Genomic DNA, 22,818 nt, shown 5'->3' with positions numbered 1-22,818 from the left:
GAAAATGAGCAACCATAACAACACATCCTTCTCTCTCAATTTCTCATTTCCATATTGTCAATATAATTTCCACCGTCTAAAATATAACGCTTGGACCAAGTCTTTGTTGCTTATTTCACGTGTGGGCGTAAACTACTGGACAAAAAAGGCGCGAGTACAAAAAATCGTTGACAAAATGTCCTGAAACCGATTGAAAGTATGAATTCTACGAATTCTTTATTTTTAATTTGTGTAGTATTTTCCACATTCTAGATTAAGCTGACGTATACACTCACTCTTAATTTTTTCGTTTCAAACTTCATACCTCGATAAATTACATCGCCATGTTGTCCTCATTTTAAAAAAGATAAACGGAGCCACGTTACTTAAGCAACTACTACTGCTTCTAAGCATATCACATCGCCTATTTTCGAATCTGAAGCCGAAGTAGTCGGAATGAGTGTGAAATGGTGCACTTTCAAAAGATGTCGTTCATCCCAAGTAGCAGTGATCGCGATAAATTGCGATTTAATTGGAGAATGTATCGCGATTTTATCGACGTCGCGATTTATTGCAATATTATCGGGAGAAAAATCGCGATAAATTGCAACAAAATCGCGATATTATCGAACGCGATTTTATAGAGATAAAATTGCAATAAATTGCAATTTTTCATTAACGCATGAATGACGCATATGAAAGATGTTTCTATTCCGCCGCCGCCGTTTTTACCGAGATCCGTTGGTAACTTAACCATCTCATTTTTTTTTATCAATTATTAGTATAATGTTACAAAGACAGACTGGTAAGCTTACCTGAAAACCGGTATTTTTACTGATTTTTTCAGGTAAGAATACCACTTTTATTGGTAATCAATCCCCGGTAACTTTACCATTTTATCTCGGTAATTCTACCACAGTCGATAAAAACTATTGGCGTTTTTCCCAAGGTCCATCGGTAACTTTGCCATCTCACTATTATTGGTAATTTTACAAAGACAGAATGATAGGATTACCAATAGAACCTTATTTTACCAACCGTATTTCAAGGTATGAAATAAAATACAGAGAAGGGAAAATTAAAAAAAAAAAATCCAAGGAAAAATCGGTGTCAGTCAACGCAAAGACATAAGTTGTGAGGTTGCGAAGCGCCGATCCATGTATAAGAGGCTTCAATTCGCACACGCAAGTCATATAGCGGTCATAGCATAGTGACAATGTGCTGGCCTTCCACCGTAGCGATTGGGGTTCGAATCCCCGCGGAGGCTCCGGGGATTTTACGCTCGTCTTCGTCAAAGGACCTGACGGCTGAACCTAACGGCAATCGGCTGATAACTTTAACCCCTTTTTTTTGGCGATTTTATCAATCGCTAGGATCATCAACATCTGAGCGATCATCCTCGATCTTATCGCGATAAAATCGCAATTTTTTCGGGCCGATAAAATCGCAATAAAATCGCGAAAAGATCGAGGATAATCGCTCAAATGTTGATGATCCTAGCGATTTTATCGCCGATAAAATCGAGGATAATCGCGACTTTATCGGCGATAAAATCGCGATTTTTCCGTTGAAAAATGCTACTTGGGATTTGATACATTGTTTAATGCGAATGAACGTGGCTACACGAGTGCAAGCAACTCTTACCGCTCCTAAGCCGCTCACATTGCCTATTTCAGCATTGAAGGTGAACTAGTCAGAATGACCTCGAGGCGATGTTCTGTTGATAATCTTCTATTGATACGATGTTCAACGCGAAAAATCAAGTTTAATTTAAAAACTTATCCTGTGAAGTCACTTCAGCGGTGCTAAGAAAACTTAATGGTTGTATGGTACCGACGAATAATGCTGTATTTGGACAGCATTAAGCAGAAAGGAACCAAATCACATCGCTATTGCAAAATTTATATTGGCAATTTACTTTATTACATGAAAACGGCTGCGCGTTTCGTGCAAATTGAAGTGAATTTTCTGCATAGCACGAAGTAAATCCTTTAAAATTTTCAAAGGAATCCGCACAAACGTACTTTTGTAAAAAAATAAATTGCCCGGTTAAATTTGGCAATGGCTGATATGTCTTGGTTCCTTTCTGCTAAACACGATCCGTTTGAAGGTATGGTACCGACGAATAATGTCATCCTTAAAAAAATAATTACAAAAGAATAGTTCCAGCATCGAAACGGTGAGAAAAAATGCGGCACGGTGCATAAAAATTACAGCAACTCTCAGAGCGATGGGCATTTAGTTCATTTGGTATTCTCCGCAGCTGTAAGAATATCATCTTATTTTAATGATATGTACTCTTTTCTGTTCTAGGAGCGTTCCTCATTCCGTTTGCCATTATGCTCGTGTTGGAAGGAATCCCACTGTTCCTTATCGAGCTGGGGATCGGCCAAAAAATGCGGCTCGGCTCTCTGGGGGTGTGGAACACGATTCACCCCTGGCTCGGCGGCATCGGCATAGCCAGCTGTATCGTTACCTTCTTCGTTGCTCTGTACTATAATGTCATCATTACATGGTGTTTTTATTACCTATTCAACTCGTTTCAGGTAATCCACTCATTTCTCCTTTTTCATGTTCATTTTAGATACATATCGACGGTGCAAGTCTGCAATCACATATCGACGGTGAAACTACCAAACCACGTATCTCGGTTGCGGTGTTTAAAAATCTACGCTCACATTTTATTTTTTTAAAGTAGACCAAATCAATATCATTCCTTGAAATTTTCACAGAAAATTCTCCGCACGAAGAGGAAAAATCACAGAAATTTTCAAGACTGGACGTTCAGTAGTTATTTATTTAAAAAATAAAGTATGACAGGAAGTCTACGACGTCGCAAACCGAGATACGTGGTTTGGTAGTTTCACCGTCGATATCTCGTTTGTGGTGTCTGAACATATCCGTCTTTATGTTATTTTTTAAAGAAGAACAAATTGACATCATTCCTTGTAGTTTTTGCAGAGTTTTCTTCGCACAGAGAAGAAAAATCACGGCAGTTTTAAAGAATTGCCATTGAGTAAATTTCCGTTTAAAAAATAAAGTATGACAGGAAGTCTGCGACGTCGCAAACCGAGTTATGTGACCGCCGACTTACACCGTCGATACATCATTCATCTACAGATTTATCAAGCAATGCCAACAATATCATCATTTTCTCGTTGCATAGCTTGATAGCCACACGGTTAAGAAAAATAGAACCGCGTTAAGCAGAAAGGAACCGAGCCACATCCGCTATTGCCAAATTCAATCGTGCAATTCAATTTTGTACATGAAAACGGTTGTGCGGATATTTGTGCCAATTTCAACGAATTTTCTGCATAGCGTGAAACAAATTCCTTAAAATTTTCAAAGAAATCGCCACAAACGTTCTCTTGTAAAAAATTAAATTGCCCAATTATATTTGGCAATAGCTGATGTGGCTTGGATCCCTTATGCTAAACGGGATCCAATATACACTGTCAAAAATCGAGGAGTTTTTGGTGCCGGAGTCCGAGTGCGCATTCCGCTCCGGAATAGTGTAAGTCATGCCTATATGGAAAGAAATGCCGCTCCGTATGTGTAGCACTCGGAGTATTTAGGTTTATGTAGACTCCAATACACAGGGTGTCTCACGAAAAAGGAGCCACCTCGAATATCTACCGAACGCGTCGGAATTTCGCGCCCCTCCCGCGGTTTGAGAAAATATCAAATACGTCAAAAGGTGTCCCCCTCGATATAAACGAACACGTCTTTTACCGTTTTTCGAAATTCCGACGCGTTCGGCAGATATTCAAAGTGGCTCCTTTTTCGTGAGACACCCTGTACATAGGTTCACTCCAAAATTTTTAAAAGTGAAATACTATTTTTGCATATTAAAGATAAGTTGAGTCAATTTACTCGCAGATCGAGTCAAACTCCAAACAAAACGAAATTTCTAATGATTAGCGTCAATTATATAGAGAAAAAAAATATTCTCTTAAGGGACGTCCCTAATTCACGTAACGCTCCAGAGTGGGAGGGGAAGGGGGCGAGGAGAGCGTTAAGCCATTTTGTTTATACGCATTGAAGGATGAAGACCTACGTCATGAAAGCGTTACAAAAGGGGTGGGGGGGGGGGAGACTCAAAAATGCCGGAAAAAAGCGTTGTAGGCACGTAAATTATAGGGACGGCCCCTTAAAGGAATACAAGATGTCTCAGATCAGCCATACCCAGGATTTATTCTTGCCGTTTTAAGAGAAGATCAAACCGTAAGTTCTCCATGAAGGCTCAGTGCTCACCCGTTCTAATAATGGGCATAAAATATGCAGGCTAAAGCCGAGAAGCAGAATTAATAACTCACTCTAGGCGGGGGTAGACTGTGATCTGGGTCAACTGCCCGAAACTGCGGTGGAAGCGGCATTTTGAGTACGTCCAAAGGCCCGTAATCCAGGGATGTCATGATATCAATTTATCATTGTTGCAGAGTCCTCTTCCGTGGGCTAGCTGTCCACAACTGGCAAACGGGTCGGCCGTTCCCGAATGTGAGAAGTCATCAGAAACAGCGTATTTCTGGTACAGGACCACATTGGACGTCTCGCCGGCCATTGATCAACCCGAAGGTCTCAAATGGTGGATCGTCCTCTGCCTCATCCTCGCCTGGACCATCGTGTTTTTCATCGTCATGAAAGGAATCCAGTCTTCCGGAAAGGTATAATACAATTATCAAAAAACCCACGTTGACCGTCGACTGTTTGACCTTGTTACAGAGACGTGCTTTGACGGTTGAAAGTCATACCTAGATTAGAAAAAGTAACAAAATCTGTTCAAATGCCGAGTATTTACTCGTACATTTACTAAGTTACCACCCTTTTAAGAACACAATGGGTTACTACGAGACATAGTAAATTTGAGGGGCCAGGAGGACAAGGTTCCTAAGTGCAATCTTTGCTATTTCGAAAAATACGTGTTTGAAGTCTCAAAATTTCATGGATCCTTATTGCGGAAAGAAAGTTCAAACTAACTTTTTGATGGTTAAAAATTAGAATTTAGGAGCAAATTTTTCACAGAATATGCATGAAGACTATAGTTTTATATGAAATCATTAATACCTCATTTATTTTTTTTTTTCAAAAACTGCACTTATGCGCCTTGTCCTCCAAGCCCCTCGTTTAACCTTGTCACAAATGGTCGTTCCTCTGATGTACTTATCTTTTTCCCCCTCTATACTTACCTCCATTGAGGAGCCCTCTGGGAAAAGGGGTCATTTCGAAAAACGTGTTTTGAGAAAAATGCGTCAGAAGTTTTCATTATTACTTTCTGGAAACTGACGATGACTTCCACATCGGATCTTAGATTAGCCAAAAAGCTTCTAAATCCTCATGAGCTCCGAAGAGAGTGTAATTATACAGCCAACAGGGCTCATTTTCAAACCGCACGCCCTAATGCCACAGAAAGGACGATGTCAATGAAGCACGAAAGAGAATTAAATCACGCCACAGTGGCATAGTTTGCACTCTCAATAAGACTTTTTGATCGTTGCAACTTATGAAGAACTCAACTAACTCAAGCAAAGTAGTGCATGACCTTTCATTCCTAGGAACTAAAACTATCGCAACATGACTCAATAAAGTCGCGGAAAGTTGCGCAACCCTGCTGTCGTGTGTGCCCTGTCCTGTTGTTTGCATATCTCTTTTCTTAACTCGTATGCGACAGATACTGAGCGGATCTCATTATAACGCCTGGGTACAACTAGAGATACAACTATTCGGGCTCTACGGATGTCCGTGTTGCATACGCATGAAATTGAAGGCGTTTTAACTTTTTAGGCATCCATCGCCTCACCCGTGGCGCGGCGCGGCGGGGGCAGTGCTGAGGGGATCTGAGCGACAGTGCCCCCTCAATTCTTTCGGTTATAGTACGATGAAATGTTTTCATTTCCTACTTATCTATTTTATTGTAAAAATATGAAAAAGTTAGGCATCGCCATAATATTTTTCATTTCATTTTGCAAAATGTGGTCCCTTTGTATTTTACACTTGATCAGAAGGGAGGAAACCATGTTAAGCAATGGCAGGGGCGTTTTTTTGTTTTCCATCACGTGTTTTTGAGAAGCATAATCGCCATTGATGATGGACTCAGATACTTGCTAATCGGGCAGATCTTTTTGGTTAATTTACATGGATCAGGGCAGTAAAACTAGATTTTGGGATATGCGCAGCTGTCACATACTCTGAAGTTGCAGCATTTTATACAAATAGAAGAGGCACGGCTCAACCTTATCTAAAATGATAGTCATTTTCGTAAAATGTAGGTTGGCTCCGTTCAACCGAATCTTGAATAGCAAAGTAACAGGTTTTTGACACGCACCCTTCAAAAACTGATATTAATATCGCGGAGATAGAGGCGGCGTCAAATTGAAAATCCACGGGAATCCTGGGACCAGTACTGCCGTGTTGAGGAAGAACGCCGTATGAACCTTCGAGAGTTGCCAGATTTCCTTCGCGAAAATGTTTATTTTTGCAGAACGTTATGAACATTTTTCCTTGAAATTTATCGGGACTTCAGGTGCAATTACGAACAATATATTCTGAAAAATTGGAAGGAAAATATTCATAAGTTTACCAGGAAATTCGTGTTTCATTAGGGAAATTTGGCAACGCCCGAAGGTTCATACGGCGTTTTTCCGTGCCGCGGCAGAGTATCCGAGGGGCTGCGTGCACGAACACGACATAATGTCACGGCTAAGTCATGGCAGGAGTCATCCGAGCAAAGTAGGACGTATTTGTGCTAAAAGGAGCTATGTGCATGGGGGTTTGCGTGTAACATAGTTCCTTTCAGCATAAATCCGTCCAGTTACAACACGCGAAAAGCTTGTTATATTTGCTTGTGAAATTTCCACCGCTTAAAATCCGAATCGATACTTGCATAATGGCATTAAACGGTGGCTCAGTGATTTCACCACTGCGATGCGAAGCTACGACCCCTCGCTGTCTCCACTGTTGCTGAATTGGAATTGGTCTTCGTTATGAAATTGGAAACTTCGCAATTTCTGGCTTATTTGTGAAAACACGCACGTGCATAGGAAAACAATGCACTTACGTTGTTTCTAAATCGAGCCAGAGATTGTAGTTCCTAATAGCAAAATGAAGTTCAATTATGCGAAAAAGAAAAGGACTGCAATTTGCAACTAGAAGCTACCAGTGGCGTAGCGTGAATTGCGATACATAGATTGTTATGCCATTTAAACCTATGGAAAAGGATCGATAAACAGGCTGTTCGCAGCGAACACCTCAATAATCGATTCTTTACCATAGGTTTAAATGGCATAATAATCGATACATCGCAATTCACGCCACGTCACTGGAAACTATACCATTTCCGACTCATTCATAAAAACACGTGTACCCGAAGGAACTAATGCGAACTTTATACTTGTTTCTGAAATGAGCCAGAAATAGTTCCTTTATTGCAAAATATAGTGCAAAAGGAAAAATTTAACTTCAAATTTAAGTCGTCCGTCATTATTGTAGTGAATCGGAATTTTGTTCAACGAAATCTTCAAAAACATATACAGAAATTTTCTCGAAGTTAGCAAAAATTACCTATTTATTAACACAGTATAAAATTTGAGGGGAGAGTTATGAGTTTTGTCTCATCTGTCAAACGGAACTAAGCGCCATGAAAACGCATTGTGAGCATAGGACGGAATGAGCTCGTACGATAGTTAAGCTCCATCCGCCAATCCAACCCACATTCCTAATCTTCCCCTATACTTGCCGCTTAGTTCAGTTTAGCAGAAATACGTCCAAATAATATGTATGCGAAGAGCTTTTAATACATTTAACTCGGGATTTTTTCAACTTTTTAAAAATCGAACTGTCATATTTGTGCAATTCTTCATTTTGAAATGAGCGAAAACTAATTGAGGAGACACGAGTTTGAAATTTATTGGTGAATTTTAATGTTTGTAAAAAAATTTCACGTCTATCTGAGGATAGTGCGTGCTCGGACCACGCACTGCAAAAAAAGATTGGTAGAATTTTCCATTGGAATGGTAAATTCTTTCAATCTTTCTTTTCAGTGCGGGCTTTTCAATTTTGAAAAAAGGGTAGTCTCAACGTTTCTTAATAGACGAGAGAAAAAAAATTGCAACGAAAGAAGATCCAACCATTTTCTTCATTTTAATGTCACATTCCACAAACTGAAAACGTTGAAATTGTGCAAGAGTTCACACCTGAACTTTTTAGAGATATACCTCAAGTGTGAAATTAATTCCTGACAAAAATTTGGCATCCGCACCGATCACATGCTTTTGACCTCCTTTGAATTCACCCCCTCCCCTCTTCCCCCTTGACCCACTGCACAGAGGGAGCATGACGACTCCCTGCTGTTGCCATTTCATGCGGAGAATCAATTAAAGCCCCCCGTAAGAAAATAGTGCTCCCGCTGTAAAACGGAAAAGGAGCCTTTTGAAGCCATGTTGGCGAGGGCAAACAACTGAATCACTTGACTTCGAATCGAGTGGTGAATTCGTATCTTCCTTTGCGCTCGTGGGCCTCTTATCGTCGTCTTTCGCACGAAGGAACGTAACTCCAATCCAAGGTTGCCAAATTGACTCCAACAATTAATTTATTTTACAAAAATGTAAGCGTGCAATTTATACCTAAATTTGTCTGATTTTTGCATGAAATCGGAAGAAAAATCGGTGAAATTTTCAGTTAGAAATGCCCAATACTTTTCTGGTTAAAATGCAATTTACGAAAGGAAATTTGGCAACATTGGAATGTAGTTACGTTCTTTCGTGCGGAAAACGACGTTATGTGGAACATTTGGACGTATCTCTACCAAACGGACCTATGTGCATTAAGACATGAGCCCTGAGACCCATAAGAATATATGCATGACAGGGCTCACGTCATAATGCACATAGTTCCGTTTTTCAGAAATACGTTCATTTGACCATTAATTTGAGGTGGGAAGGAATCGTATAGGCGTCAAAAATGTGCTCTCTGCCGCCCATTCACTCCACCCTCCCTATCATTCCCACTCAACCCTCAGGACGGAGTACTTGACATGTGCATCGTCGAAAACTGCCAGGGCGGCTCACAGTGGATTGAGTCTATCAGAGAGGTCGGACATCAAATTGGGATGTTTAATTCGTCAAATTTTACATTTTAAGGGTGCCTCTCAATGAAAATCTCACGAGGGGACCGATTGAACCACTTTAAAAAACCTTCACGTTTCGTATGAACAGAGTTAGAAGCTTTTAAAGTTTCCAAATTTTGTCTAGCTTCTCCCATGACACGATCACCGTGCGGCGTTGGAAAGGCTTGCCTATCCACCCTTGTCGGTGAAAAGCTAATTTAGTGAACCTGCGGTTTTAATGTCTGTATTTGAAGTAATTTTCGCGGTGCAAATCGCGTTCAATCTTAAATTTTGATAAAAGAACATTGCGATGGCTAACGAACAAAACCGCCTGATTGAAATTTTGGCAAAGAAGAGTTAGCGACTTTTCCGCATTTTATAGTATCATATACGCGAGCTGGTGATTTCAATTTTTGTCCAATTCTGCAGACAAGCACTTCAATGACGCTGTAACGTATGGAAAAAATGCAACGCGAACCTTAAAAGTACAAAAATTACGAAGTTTTCTCTTCATTCTGCAAAATCGTCCGTTTGCAGATGGGCGGTACTGTGCGTTAGCCATCGATATCATAATGCTTACATGCGCACTTTTTCTAGTGGTCCATCCGGAAGAAATATACGGCAATTTTTTTATCTTGTAAAATCACATTTTATTTCGTTTACAGGTTGTGTATTTCACATCTTTGTTCCCGTATATCGTTTTGACGATATTTTTCATCAGAGGCATCACTTTAAAAGGAGCCAGCGCCGGGCTTGCACATATGTACACGCCAAAGGTAAGTGATCGAAAAGAAATAATTGGCTCATCAGGCACTTACTCGGTTTTGACATCAGATAATGCTTTGCGGGATGTAACAAAATGACGAATGACATAGAGGTATTAGTTATGTACATTGATACACAAACATACACGCCCTCACAAAAGGAAAAAAGAAAGAAAGAAAGAAAGAAAAACATATCCGATTAAAAAAGGAACAATCCGCCTGCCGCTTAGCGCTGCCGTGCTAAGGAAAAACGCCGTATGAGCCATCAGGCGTTGCCAAATTTCCTTCGAAAAAACGACAAAATTGCAGAAAAATTCGTGAACGTTTCCCTTCCGATTTTTCGGAGGATTCGCGGTCGGCCGGCGCGCGTCAAGCCCATATCAGCGCCTACAAGACTGCATGAATACTTCTCGCATTGCGCCAAACGCAGTGCAGTCGGTCAATTGGCGTGACTCGCACTTTAGCACCGACAAAACTGTGCGAATGCTGTAGGACTGCGTAACGTCATTCTTGACTTTCTGCTCCAGTTTTTACCATAATTAAAGGGAAAATATGTATCCTCGTGGTAACGATTCAGAAACTCGAATGATATTGAATTTTTTGTTACATTAAAAAAAATAGAACGAAAGAAAATATCGCTTCAAAATTTCGATATTTCTATTTGAGATCATTTATAGATAAATTCACGGAACTTTTCAGAAAAACTGAGTGTAGCTTTTGTTGCAAACGTTGCAATCAGAGATAAATATACGCTTTCTTCGATTTTTCGGAGGATTTTGTTCCAAAAAACTTTCTTCTGAAACAGATATTTTCTGAGAGGAAAGGCAACGTTCGAATGCTTATACGCCGTTTTTCCTTAACATGGCAGAGCGGTAAGCAAAAGTCAAACGTCGATCAACGGAAGTTCTCATTTTTCTCTGAAGTAGGCATAAGTTTTTCCTGGCTTGAGCCACTAAAGAGACATCCTTGCAATTGAAAGATTTTACATTTTTTCTAGAGTGCCTGTATAGGGAGAAGTACCGACAGATCTGAAACTCCGAAAGTCCATCAGGCCTTCACCGATTTCTCCGCGAATAAAGTTTGGGCCCAAAAGGGCAGCCAACCTAGTGAATTTCAATTATTCAGAGCGATTTACAGATACTATTGTTACGAACCGTCCTTCACTAAGCACGTGTTTGACTCAGTTTTTGCATAAATTTTTACTCAATTTCGCGGAAGAACGCTCATTTCTGTACATTCTTGACGCATCTTAGTTAGAATTGGAATCTGCAGACTGGCAGTGGAAATTTTGTGCGTTAGAAGTTGGTTAGAAGGGTGGCTGCACTTTTGGGCCTAAGCCCTCCATTAACCGATCCGTCGGTACTCTCCCTGTACAGGTACTCTAATTTTTTTCCATCCGTTTTTCAGGTCGAGAAACTGCTGGACCCTACCGTGTGGATGGATGCAGCGACGCAAGTCTTCTACTCATTCGGATTAGCTTTTGGGTCATTGATTGCCTTCGGTAGCTACAACCCGCCCAAAAACAACTGCGTTCGTGATGTGATCCTGGTATCCATCTGCAACGCGCTCACCGCCATTTACGCTAGTATCGTAGTTTTCGCAATCCTAGGTTTTAAAGCTATGAGCAACGTTGATAAATGTATAGAAAGGTGAGTATAAACTCTGAGTTCAATCAGTCCATGCCACTTAACAAGAATGAACCAAAGATAATAATTTGGATTGAATTTTGCAAAAAGGAACCAAGAGCATTCCAATGTTGCTAGGATTGTGCAACTTACACTCTTTGCTATAAAATCACTGAAATCATGCAAAAAATTAAATTTACAAGGGTAATTTTTGACTTGAATTTGTGGTTTAATCGGAGTAAAGATAGAACTTATTTAGGCGATCAGTTTATATTTAAGGTGAAAATAGTTGCACAATCTTAGCGACGTTGAAATGCTCGTGGTTCCTTTTTGCAAAATGCAATCCATTTGAGCTTGTGGTCTCTTTTTGCTGAGTTTCGTCTAATTTCTTTCATGCCACATAGTTCTCGCTCAAGGTACAACCATCCTTCCTCGAAATTTCGACCTCTACCGTTAGTAATCGACTTAAAAACCCTTTTATCCCCTTGCTTCAATTTAGCGTCAATTTCGTCTTTTTCCAGACGAGAGAACGTAACTTTTTTCCGAGATTGCAAAATTGACTTAAAAAATTCAATTTTTACCATGAAGATGATCGTGCAATTTTTGTCTAAAATTTCGCCGATTTTTACGTGTGATGAAAGAGTAAAATCAACTAAATAATTTCCCGTTAGAAATGCCCAAAATTTTAATATAAGGGTGGAAATTCGGCTACGTTGAATTGCAAGTACGTTTTTTCCTCAGAAGAACGATGGTTGATGCAATGTCTCACGACTGAGTTGAAACGGCACAGCCGCAGCGTCAATGCGTGGACAAAAAAACTGACGCGCCTGCATTTCTTCGCATGCAACCCACACATCCACAAAGATCGAATAGTTGCATCCAAGCGTTACGATTCAAATCGCACTGAATAATAGAACAAAAAGTGCTTCCGCAAAGATTGTACGGAACAATAAACTTTATGCCAGCAAAAGGCACAACTATGAAGGTTTTCTGAAATATGTTTAGGAAAGTTGGATACTTGAGATCCTCGGCGTCGTTTGAATATTTTGTTCACAGCATGGCAAATCCTAGATAGCTTCTATCGCTTTTTACTTGAAAATCTCTGAACATTAAAGAACTGTCAATTTTCTCTTACAGCAACAAACACAGACTGCACTTCCTTGGTTTGATACCCAGTATTGATATAACTCAAGATGAGTATGAGTCGCTAATAGCTCACCATCAGGGGAAACCTGACCTGAAGCTTGAAGAATGTAGTCTTTCGAAACAACTCGATCAAGTTAGTATTGCAATGAGTATCACGGAATCTTAATTGAATATTAATCATTATTATAACTAAGGGGTGCGCCCTCTGACCGCTTCGTAGTCCAACCCCCCGAAGCGCTTCGCGCCTCAGATGTTGTGCGTTACACCTATGATATATTGCAGATTGGAAATTAAATAATTATAACTTTCATTATTTCAAACGTCAAAGTCCTACAATCGAAATATAAAATAAGATGCCGTCCTTTGAAGCTCAAGGCAATGATATTATACTGTTGCACTTCAAGGTCAGATATCTTCCGCAAACTTGGCGCTCAGGCAGATTTTTTTCCTTCCTCGTTTGCAAAACTCTGAAAGATTCGACTATCATGGCTTATTACGAAGATTTCACTTTGGCTTAATTTAAGGGCAGATTTTTTAAATGTGGATTTACATGTTCCCCTGAATTTATGGTATTATTACCGCTACTTTGGGGGGAAAATTGTATCTAAAATTTGATATTTTCCATCAGCAGATGGTACACGATGTCAAAAATACGTAACAAAAAAATTCCGCTTGTCCAAAAATTGTTTACTACCATTGAAAACAAATTCAGCCGATGAAACTTGGCAGTATAGGGTCTGAGGTTATGGAATTCCAGTTACAATCTGCAAAACAAACAGTTTACGACTGTAACGCTGTGCTGTGACTTCGTGAAAACATGACGTACAAGTTTTCAATTTTCCTCTTTTTATTTTCTATTTGACTTTTCGATTTTCGAGTTCTTTTCCTGGTATACTGTTGATTTTGAATTTTTTTGTCGCATCCGTTTGTTTTTAATAGCGATATTCAAATTTTCCTGAGAAGATTGTTTTGAAAAAACTTCTCAAGAAACAGACGTTGGTATGCACGTCAATGGGAATATTTAAGAACTCCTTCAATGCAAAAACATTTTCCAGCTTTACTCAATCAGTGAAAAACATTTTCTGACTCAGACAAAAACGTCAAATTTTGTTCAATTACTGATTGCATTTTTTTTTTGTTCGTTTGTTTGTTGTGTCCTAATCATGGTGGTGCAAAAATGAGCTCACTCATACCCCAATCCATCAGGGTCTGAAACCCGTCCCATAGCAAAGCACGAGAGAAAGCAGGAAAAGAAAGGTGCTGCATGCATTGTCGGTTTCAATCTCTTGTTTAAGCAACGTTTCTCGTTCAATTATATTTATCTATTGACTTGTTTCAAATTTCAGGCGGCAGAGGGCACTGGTTTAGCATTCATAGTCTTTACGCAAGCCATGGTAGAATTACCCGGTGCACCTTTCTGGTCGGTCATTTTTTTCATGATGTTGCTGTCTCTGGGCCTCGGATCTCAGATCGGGATACTGGAGGGCATGTTGTGCACAATTTTTGACATAGAAATTTTTAAAAGGATTCGGAAACCAATTTTAACAGGTGAATACCAAGCATGAATTATGTTACTTCTCTCGACCACGTGTATCTCTGATCTCACCAGTTCGCCTTCAATAAGCTGGTAGGCAATGTTAGTGACTCAGAAGCACTAATAGCTGCTTGCAACAGTTTAAGTATTTCACTGGTTTCAGTTGAGTGGGTTAATCGAAGAGAGGCCTGGGGCCTCGTGACCGACAAATGTTCATTAATTGATTTATCGACGGAATGCTATTCCGCAAGGGTAAGTGCATCCTATTACCGAGTGATGCTACCAAAATTCCTCTTTAGCGTCTTTTTTTAACGTTTCAATCCTTTAACCAACTTTTAATAAGTGAGCACCATCCGTTTTTTCTGGAAGGACGTTACTGAAAGTGAAGTAAGGTGCTTTACAAATTTGATAAGCACAATATATGAGGACATATATGAAACAATTGCGGTCTCTGACATCCGTCATTTTTAGGGCAAACGCTTTTTTCGAATTCTGGAGCCCTGCTTAAGAATGTCTGTGCACAGTTTCAGACTTCCAGCGTAATTTTCCGGCGAGATATGTACTGAAAACCATGTTATTTGTAAAAACTGCGGATATGAGAATCCACTGTTCTCAGTGTTCTCCCCGGCCGGCGCGGCAAGACACCGCGGGGGTTCTAATGCACTTGTGATAACTGCCCGCGCACCGGCCACGGGCTGCAGCTGACACTCAAATGATACGTATAGTATCTATCGTATGCGTTCTTTAGCGGAGAAATTCAAGGCACGACCTCAACTCGGAACACCTTCAAATCCAGCGATACCTTCCGCTATGCCAAGGAGTTAGTTTAGTTGCTTAACCGAACCTAACACATATTATTGATGGCATTTTACGAACTCGCGAGTGTGCTAGCTGGCACCATGTATCCAAGAAGGAAGGGCTAACGTATGTTTGAATTCAAAGCATAATAATCCCTATTTCCAATATCGTTTTTTCACTTTAAAACGATTTAATTTGTTAATTAAACACGAATAGATTGCAATTTGCCGGCGATTGCTAATTGCCTGCAATTTATATACCTGAGAATGTTTGTGAAGAAATTAATGAGAAAAAAAAAATTACTGACTGAACAATCACAATCACTGACTGTGCAAATGTTAATGAAACAATACTAAAGCACGTTATCGATGGTAAAAAAACAGAAGTGCGAATCTCGGAAAACACGATTTTCCAGGAGAGTAAAAGAACTGTCTGCATTCCTCTTTATTGTCGTAGAAGGGTAATAATTCTTGAGGATAGCAAGAATAAGATGTTTTTTCAAACTCCATTAGCAGTTTCAATAATTTCTCGAACTGTTAGAAAATACGGCAGAAATGCCGAGGTTCGCGTTTTTGCCACTAAGAATCGACACTTCATCAGGAGATACGCATTTTTGCAATTGGTGTTTTAAACTTGTTGGTGGATTTGGATCATTTAAAGACTGAAAAAAGGGTTTCACACTTAAAATTCTTTATCAGATAAGATTTAGTTTGTCATCGATGCTCCATCCATCCATGCTTTCCGCTTTCCTATGGACCAGTTGACAAAGTACCTTTTCTTCAATTTTGATTATTCACAGTTAATCAACGAAAGCTCATTTTATCCGTACGAAACTTTTTAAATTCAAAACCGCTTTTGAGTAAGTTGCGATCTTGTAAACGGCGACTCTTTCAGTTTCGCTTCAGAATACGATGACCGAACCAAGGGACTTAAAATACACAATCTGATCCAGCCGCTTGCGCTCTCTTCTTTGAAATAAGCCGTAGAAACCAAAAACAATCTTATTATTTTTTCAAAATAATATTCCTCGGCGTTTTTCGAATATGCGGATCGATTTAAAACCCAAAATTATGAACTTTTTGGTCAACATCGTTGTAAAAGGCTACTCACAATGGATACAGAAGAGCGCCTTCAAATCGATCCGTAAACATAATGCAAAATCCTGATACCACTAATCGTGCGTCAAGGCAGTCATTTTGCATACCCGGCCATTTGAAGGCGAATCATTGACTTCAGGCGAAAAAGCCGGAGCCGCCCCCCAGGCCCCTAAGAAGCCAAAGTATGTTGTGCGTGAGGGGGGGGGGGGGGGGTAAGGAGGCGCGGGCCCCTGGGCAAGCAACAAATGCATTTTTCTTTGAAGTGCAAATCGAGAGAAAAACTGTAAAATTGCGCAAATAAAATAGAAGTAACTACAGATTGCTCGTAAAATATATTCAAGTACGCTGTTCTCATTTATTACCTTTGTTCACAGGTGCCGTGTGTCTCATTTGTTTTCTCGTGGGATTGATTTTCACAACCGGTGCCGGTGAATATTGGCTTAAAATGTTTGACTCCTTTGCCGGAACAATTGGTCTTGTGATGATCGCTTTGCTAGAAATGCTGTCTGTGATGTTTATTTACGGTCATCAAAAGTAAGAATTATACTCTACCTACATAGTTACAGAATGTTAAAATACGATATGCCTTAAAAAATTGTTCTTCGATAATCACAAATTTATCTTCCAGAGTGTCGACAACCCGAATATTTCGTGCATGAAAAATCACATATCGATGGCCAAAGTGCGAAGGCACGCATCTCCTTTTGCGACGTTGCAGACTTCCTGTCATAATTTATTTTTTCTTTGGAAAAAAAGTGATGGTAATTTCTTGAAAACTTCCTTGATTTTTATTTTCTGTCAGCAGAATATTCTGTATGAATCCCAAGTAAATCAATTAGCTTGTTTCTTCTGGAAACAATATGATAGGAGCGGATATTTTGAAACATCGTAATAGAGGTACATGGTTTCGCACTTTGGCCATCGATATGAATTTTCATGTTATTTTATTCAAATAGCTATTCGAATAAAGCCTCATAGCTTATTAGCTTATTAGCTTTCATTTTAGTATAATCTACATGTAGGTACATAGAGAAGATACGAGTCAGTTCATTTTTTCACAGGATATCAAAGATTTACAGATATTTGCATTCATAATCGGTCCAAGCTTTTATATTTTGTTTAGTAAAAATCTTGGCAAGACATTAATTCCATGTCTCGGTCGATGTAAATCTGGATGATAATTCTTCCCGAAATGTATTAATTGATATTACCTCATTGTCCCTAGGTTCACTCAAGATATATATGACATGACAGGATACAGGCCGGGTATATACTGGCAGGTTACGTGGAGGTTTTTGGCACCGCTCATAATGTCATGTATACTGGTTTCGTCAATTGCATTCAGATTTTTACACACTCCTAAATACGGTGCATGGGATGCATCTACGGTAAGGAAAATTTTTTGGGGTTTTCTCCTTGTTTGATCAATATGGAGCCATCGCTCTATACTTTAACATCTTCGAACTGGGATACTCGAATAAGTGTAATGAAATGCACTGTTCATTACTCAGTTTTTTCGCCACAAATAGTAAGAATTATTGAGAGAATTAGAAGAGAAAAAGATCATTGAATTTTAAGAATTTCGAGACAGCAGAGTCACAGAATAAATTGGGTCATACCTACTTGAATGTATTATGCAAAAATTTACCTTAATTATTGTGTTTCAGTGATAATTCCCTCAGTCAATTATCGATGAGTGTCATAAAGAAATAATACTTAGATCTTACAGAGTATATCGTTTATAGATCCCAATTCGGTTCTGTCACCTTAAAGTATTTAATTAATGTTTCATTAAATTATGTCAGTTTTCACGGCGATCGCTTTACTATTAATCAATCGACGTCTCTATGTTTTCGTTTAATCGCATTCCAAGGAATTCCAGATCAATTTATGTTATAGTTAGGAGCGCTCCTGCGCAACCGGTAATCCAGGATTGCGCGAAAGGTCTAAGAAAATACAATACATTAGGATTACGCAAAAAAGGCACAAGGATTGCGCGAATAAAAACGTTAACGTCTGCGACAGGAATGCGCGAATTTAAAATGAAGATAATTTAAGGTAGAAGTTTGGCAAAACAGGAAACAGTCGGAAAATGAACGCATTTTTATGTTAACGCTAGTTTAGGTTAGCTTGTTGACAAGTCATCAATGTCTTACCTTCTGATCATAAATGAAGTGAAAAGATTGAATAATGGTCGTGGGTATAAAGAACTTTCCTAACTTTTCTCAGAAAACATATTCAATCGGGAGGAACGAGGCAACGTTGGAATGCTCATACCGGCGTCGCAACACAACATGGCCGTTTAAGCTCTATTATTCGATGCCGCGATTATTCTACCGCGAGTTTGAATAATCGCTCCGAACACAGCGCGGCCGGCGTTAAACGTATATTAGCGCCTGCGAGACTTTAGAAATACTTCACGCATTGCGCCAAACAGTGCGGTCGGCGTCAAGCTCATATCAGCGCCTACAAGACTGCATGAATACTTCTCGCATTGCACCAAACGCAGTGCAGTCGGTCAATTGGCGTGAAACGCATATTAGCGCATACAAGACTGTAGGAATGCTGTAGGACTGACGTGTCGTCATTCTTGACTTTCTGCTCCAGTTTTTGCCATAATTAAAGGGAAAATATGTATCCTCGTGGTAACGATTCAGAAACTCGAATGATATTGAATTTTTTTTGGTTACATTAAAAGAAAATAGAACGAAAGAAAATATCGCTTCGAAATTTTCGATATTTATATTTGAGATCATTTATAGATAAATTCACGGAAACTTATTGTCAGAAAAACTGAGTGTAGCTTTTAAAAAACATTTATTGAAAATAAAGCATACAAGCGGTGTCTAACGTCGCAATCAGAGATAAATATACGCTTCCTTTCGGGTGCACCCGTCGGATTTTTGCATCCATTTATCTCTTAAAAAACTTAAGCATGGTTGTTCTACAATTTTTTTTCGTGCAGTTTTTTTTAGTGGTTGACGGCCGCGTGGCTTCCACTTTCGGTACCAGAAAAATTCGCGCAATCCTATACATCTCCAAAAAGGGGGGAAAGGGGGCATTCGCGCAATCCTATCGCAGCCTGTGTATCGTGCAACCAGGTTCTAAGACTGAGCGATAGCTCGTAATTCAGGAATGCATGTCGTGGGGGTTGTATACCCATAGTTTTTGAAGGCGTTTTTACGCTCGTACTAGAAACGTTAATACGAGATATACCGAATTTGTGCCCACTCTCGGGATATTACTTACCTACTATGTATTTACTAACTTTATACCAAATTAATCCTCAATTTCTTGGAAATAATAATTCATTATTGTTGGAAATTTGAAACTAAGTAGGCAGCATTATAAGTGAAAAACTATACCGATGATTAAAATATTTGTTTCAGGGACAAACTATTGAAACGCCGTATCCAGGCAGTGTTCTGACCATAGCTGTGATAATGATTGTTACCTCTATTTTACCAATATTACTTGTGTTTTTACTCCGTCGCTTCCAGTGTCTTAAATACGATATGTCAATACATCAGGGCGCAATCCGCCGAATAGATACTACCGTTTCAACAAAAGAAATGATGGCGGATGTGGATGTAAGTTTCCTCTCCTTAAAAATTACACACTTACTTACGTACGGTTTATATGATATATCGACGGTGAAACTACCAAACCACGTATCTCGTTTGCGGTGTTTAAAAATCTACGCTCACATTTTATTTTTTTGAAGTAGACCAAATCAATATCATTCCTTGAAATTTTCACGGAATTTTCTCCGCACAAAGAGGAAAAATCACAGAAATTTTCAAGACTGGATGTTAAGTAGTTTTTCGTTTAAAAAATAAAGTATGACAGGAAGTCTGCGACGTCGCAAACCGAGATACGTGGTTTGGTAGTTTCGCCGTCGATATCTAAGTATTGTGTTTTGCAAATGTATGCACCTATGTATAGCGCACATCCGTTTATAGGTAGTACAGGTATTAAATGGACGTATTTCTGCCAAACGGAACTATAAGCATCAAGACATGAGCCCCGAGACCCATAATAATGTAGTATGCATAACAGGGCTCACGTCATGATGCACATAGTTCCATTTGCCAGAAATAGGTACGTCCACATATACATATCGACGGTGAAACTACCAAACCACGTACCTCGGTTTACAACGTTAGACTCCCTGTCATACTTTACTCGTACTTTTTAAATGAAGACACTACTCGAAATTAATTATTGAAAACTTTCCCTGATTTCTCCTCTCTTAGCGGAGAAAACTCTGCGTAAAAAGGAGTGATATTGATTTCTTCTCTTTCAAAAAAATAAAACTGAGGTGGAGATTTCTAAACGCCACAAACGAGATACGTAGTCTAGTAGTTTTCACTGTCGGTATCTAGGCGCTGGTAATAACGGAGCGCACTCATAAATAACTTTTCACCGAACACGAGGAGGTTAGGTACCATAACGTCATGAAAGCTCGCCTTCAATGTTTAGTGTAGGCAACACGAGCTCCTAAGTGGTCGAATAGTGGTATCATCCCCACATTGAGGCAAGCGGTATCCGTCGGCAAATTAGTTGTAGACAGAGACACCATAAAGTCTATAAGTATCGAGTCGACTTAGGTATTCAAGTTGTTAAAATGATCTTTCGATAATCAGAAGAGCAATGAACGATAAGAACGGAGAAAGAAATAAAAGAAGAGAGGAAGAAGAAGGAGAACAAAGAGGGAGAAGCAGAAAAAGAAAAGAGAAGGAAGAAGGAGAGATAAAGAAGAAGAAAAAGGAGGAAGCGAAGGAAAGAGGAAGTAGAAGGAAAAGAAAGACGAAGGAGTGAAAGGAAAGAGGATGAGAGAGAGGATAAGGAAAAAATAAGAAGAACGAGAAAAAAAAGAAAAAAAGTGAATTAAGACGACGTATAGAAATTAGAAGATTATGTTGCTTTGTATCAGAGAGCTGTCTGTGTTGCCTATCTGCTAATTGAAGGAGCTCCTCTTATCGAAATCCATTGCAATAAAATTAAAATAAATTGCAATTTTTCTCAGCATCGCAAATTTTGTCTAGCTTTCTGGTGCTTGGAACTCGTTCCATTGATCGTATAAAACCAGCATCTCACCAAAAATCGGACGGATTTATTGGGAATCAATCTATGTACATTTTGCCTGATATTCTTACGTTTTATGTTACCTTATGTCTATGTCTGTTTATGTGCATGTCCTTAGGTACAAGGGACGGCAACCTCAATATTTCATTCGGGACGGAGCCATTTTGCTTCTTATACCTTCCCGCTTCAATTTTTAATACTATCTCATTTACGATTTTAGGGTTGGCGTCCGCTTTAAGTTTGTCTTATGTCAACAAAATACCCAACTCCTGGCAGTGTGAGAACACGCAACAAATGAAATGAGCTCCATGTGTCAGAAAGATAGGCAATACGCAATGCAATGAAAAATTGCAACGTATTTCAATTTTATTGCAATAAGATTCAATAAATGGGGCCCCTTCAAATAGGAGGTAGGCAACATTCACAACATTCAGTTAATTTGCAATATTTTTCCTATGTAATTGCTACGTATTGCAATCTGTGCTACTTGGGTTTTCATATAAAAAATTAAATTGGGTGACAGCTGATGTAGCTTAGTTCTTTTCTGTTTAATGCGGTGCAATTGGTACGTTCATTCATGGTTGGAATTTTCCGATTGATATAATAAGCAAGTACTTACTTTTGGCTGTGATCGAAATCATATTTCTTATTTATTCATTGAATTTTCAGTCTGATGAATTTAGAGACTCTCCAGATGATCTGGATGATGAAGATAATGATGAAGATGATGGACCAACAATGACCAACACAATAGCTAATCAACGGATTGGCAAAACCTTCAAACTAGAGATAATGGATTTCTAAAGAGGTCAATTATTGTGACTTTTGGAATTGGGACCGTAACGTACACAGGTTTTCCTTCTCCTTACAAAAACTGTTACTTTGGAAACCACTTTTTCTTTCACATGCCTATTAGAGATGTGGATATATTGGCAGAATCTTGGTGCCTGGTTTCTTGCTGTCAACTTTAGGTATGGTTCTTGGGCCTCAGAGAAAGAAAATGAAGGAAGCACTCAATCAGCATTGATGCCATGACTTCTCCACGTCATAAAAATTGTTTCCTTTCAATTAAAAGAACTGGAGGCTAATCAAAGACTGTTCGGTACTTCTAGATATTATGATAAATTATTCTGATATATCACATGTCAATAGTCGAAGTGCAAAGCCACGTATCTCCATTGCGATGTTTCAACATTTCTTTTCCTATTTTCTTTGATCCAAAAAAGACAAGCCAACTTTATGGCTTGAATTTTACTTAGACAGAATATTCTGCTGACAGAGAAGAAAATCAAGGAAGTTTTCAAGAAATTACCATCACTAGTTTTTTGAAGAAAAATTAGACGTGGTTTTGCACTTAGACCATCAATTGGGTGAAGTTAGATGATTTTATCAAATTACCTACATCTGATGGAAAGATGCAGGTCTCATCTGATGGCAGAAATAGATCCTTCAGGATTAAGCCAAGATTTCGTGAGATTCCTTAGAACAGCAATCTAACAAATTAAGTCAAAGTGGAGAAAACTGTGAATTTTTGTAAGTCCATTGAGAAAGACAGAGCAACTCCAGAACGTACTGTATATTACCAAAATGACTCCTATTACGCTTATAGTATTTTTTCTTTGTTTTTTTCTTCTCATTTTTGTTCATTTCTGTGTGAATTATTAAATCCAGTCAGATTCTTAAA

At 39.1% G+C, this 22,818-nt stretch overlaps 1 protein-coding gene across 1 annotated transcript; it reads left to right on the top strand.

Moving 5' to 3' along the window:
- The first annotated feature begins 2,270 nt into the window (after nucleotides 1–2,270).
- LOC109033047 (sodium-dependent neutral amino acid transporter B(0)AT3) lies at nucleotides 2,271–22,126 on the top strand. Its single transcript, XM_072298851.1, has 10 exons — nucleotides 2,271–2,525; nucleotides 4,422–4,646; nucleotides 9,748–9,858; nucleotides 11,254–11,495; nucleotides 12,609–12,750; nucleotides 13,964–14,165; nucleotides 16,421–16,580; nucleotides 17,272–17,434; nucleotides 19,436–19,636; nucleotides 21,804–22,126. The coding sequence occupies exons 1-10, from the start codon at nucleotides 2,319–2,321 to the stop codon at nucleotides 21,936–21,938; spliced, it is 1,788 nt and encodes a 595-aa protein (XP_072154952.1). The 5' UTR covers nucleotides 2,271–2,318; the 3' UTR covers nucleotides 21,939–22,126.
- The last annotated feature ends 692 nt before the right edge of the window (nucleotides 22,127–22,818 follow it).

Source organism: Bemisia tabaci, chromosome 3 (assembly GCF_918797505.1).
Source record: "Bemisia tabaci chromosome 3, PGI_BMITA_v3".
NCBI classification, from domain to species: Eukaryota; Metazoa; Arthropoda; class Insecta; order Hemiptera; family Aleyrodidae; genus Bemisia; species Bemisia tabaci.
Note: the sequence above shows the minus strand (reverse complement) of the source record. Positions and strands in the feature narration are given on the sequence as shown.

What these genes read in the sequence shown, in the direction of transcription:
- LOC109033047 (XM_072298851.1), top strand. Translation starts at nt 2,319, where the DNA reads ATGCTCGTGTTGGAAGGAATCCCACTGTTCCTTATCGAGCTGGGGATC. An exon ending in GTGCATGGGATGCATCTACG is followed by an intron (nt 17,435 to 19,435) that starts GTAAGGAAAATT and finishes TATTTGTTTCAG; the next exon opens with GGACAAACTATTGAAACGCC. An exon ending in AAATGATGGCGGATGTGGAT is followed by an intron (nt 19,637 to 21,803) that starts GTAAGTTTCCTC and finishes TTGAATTTTCAG; the next exon opens with TCTGATGAATTTAGAGACTC.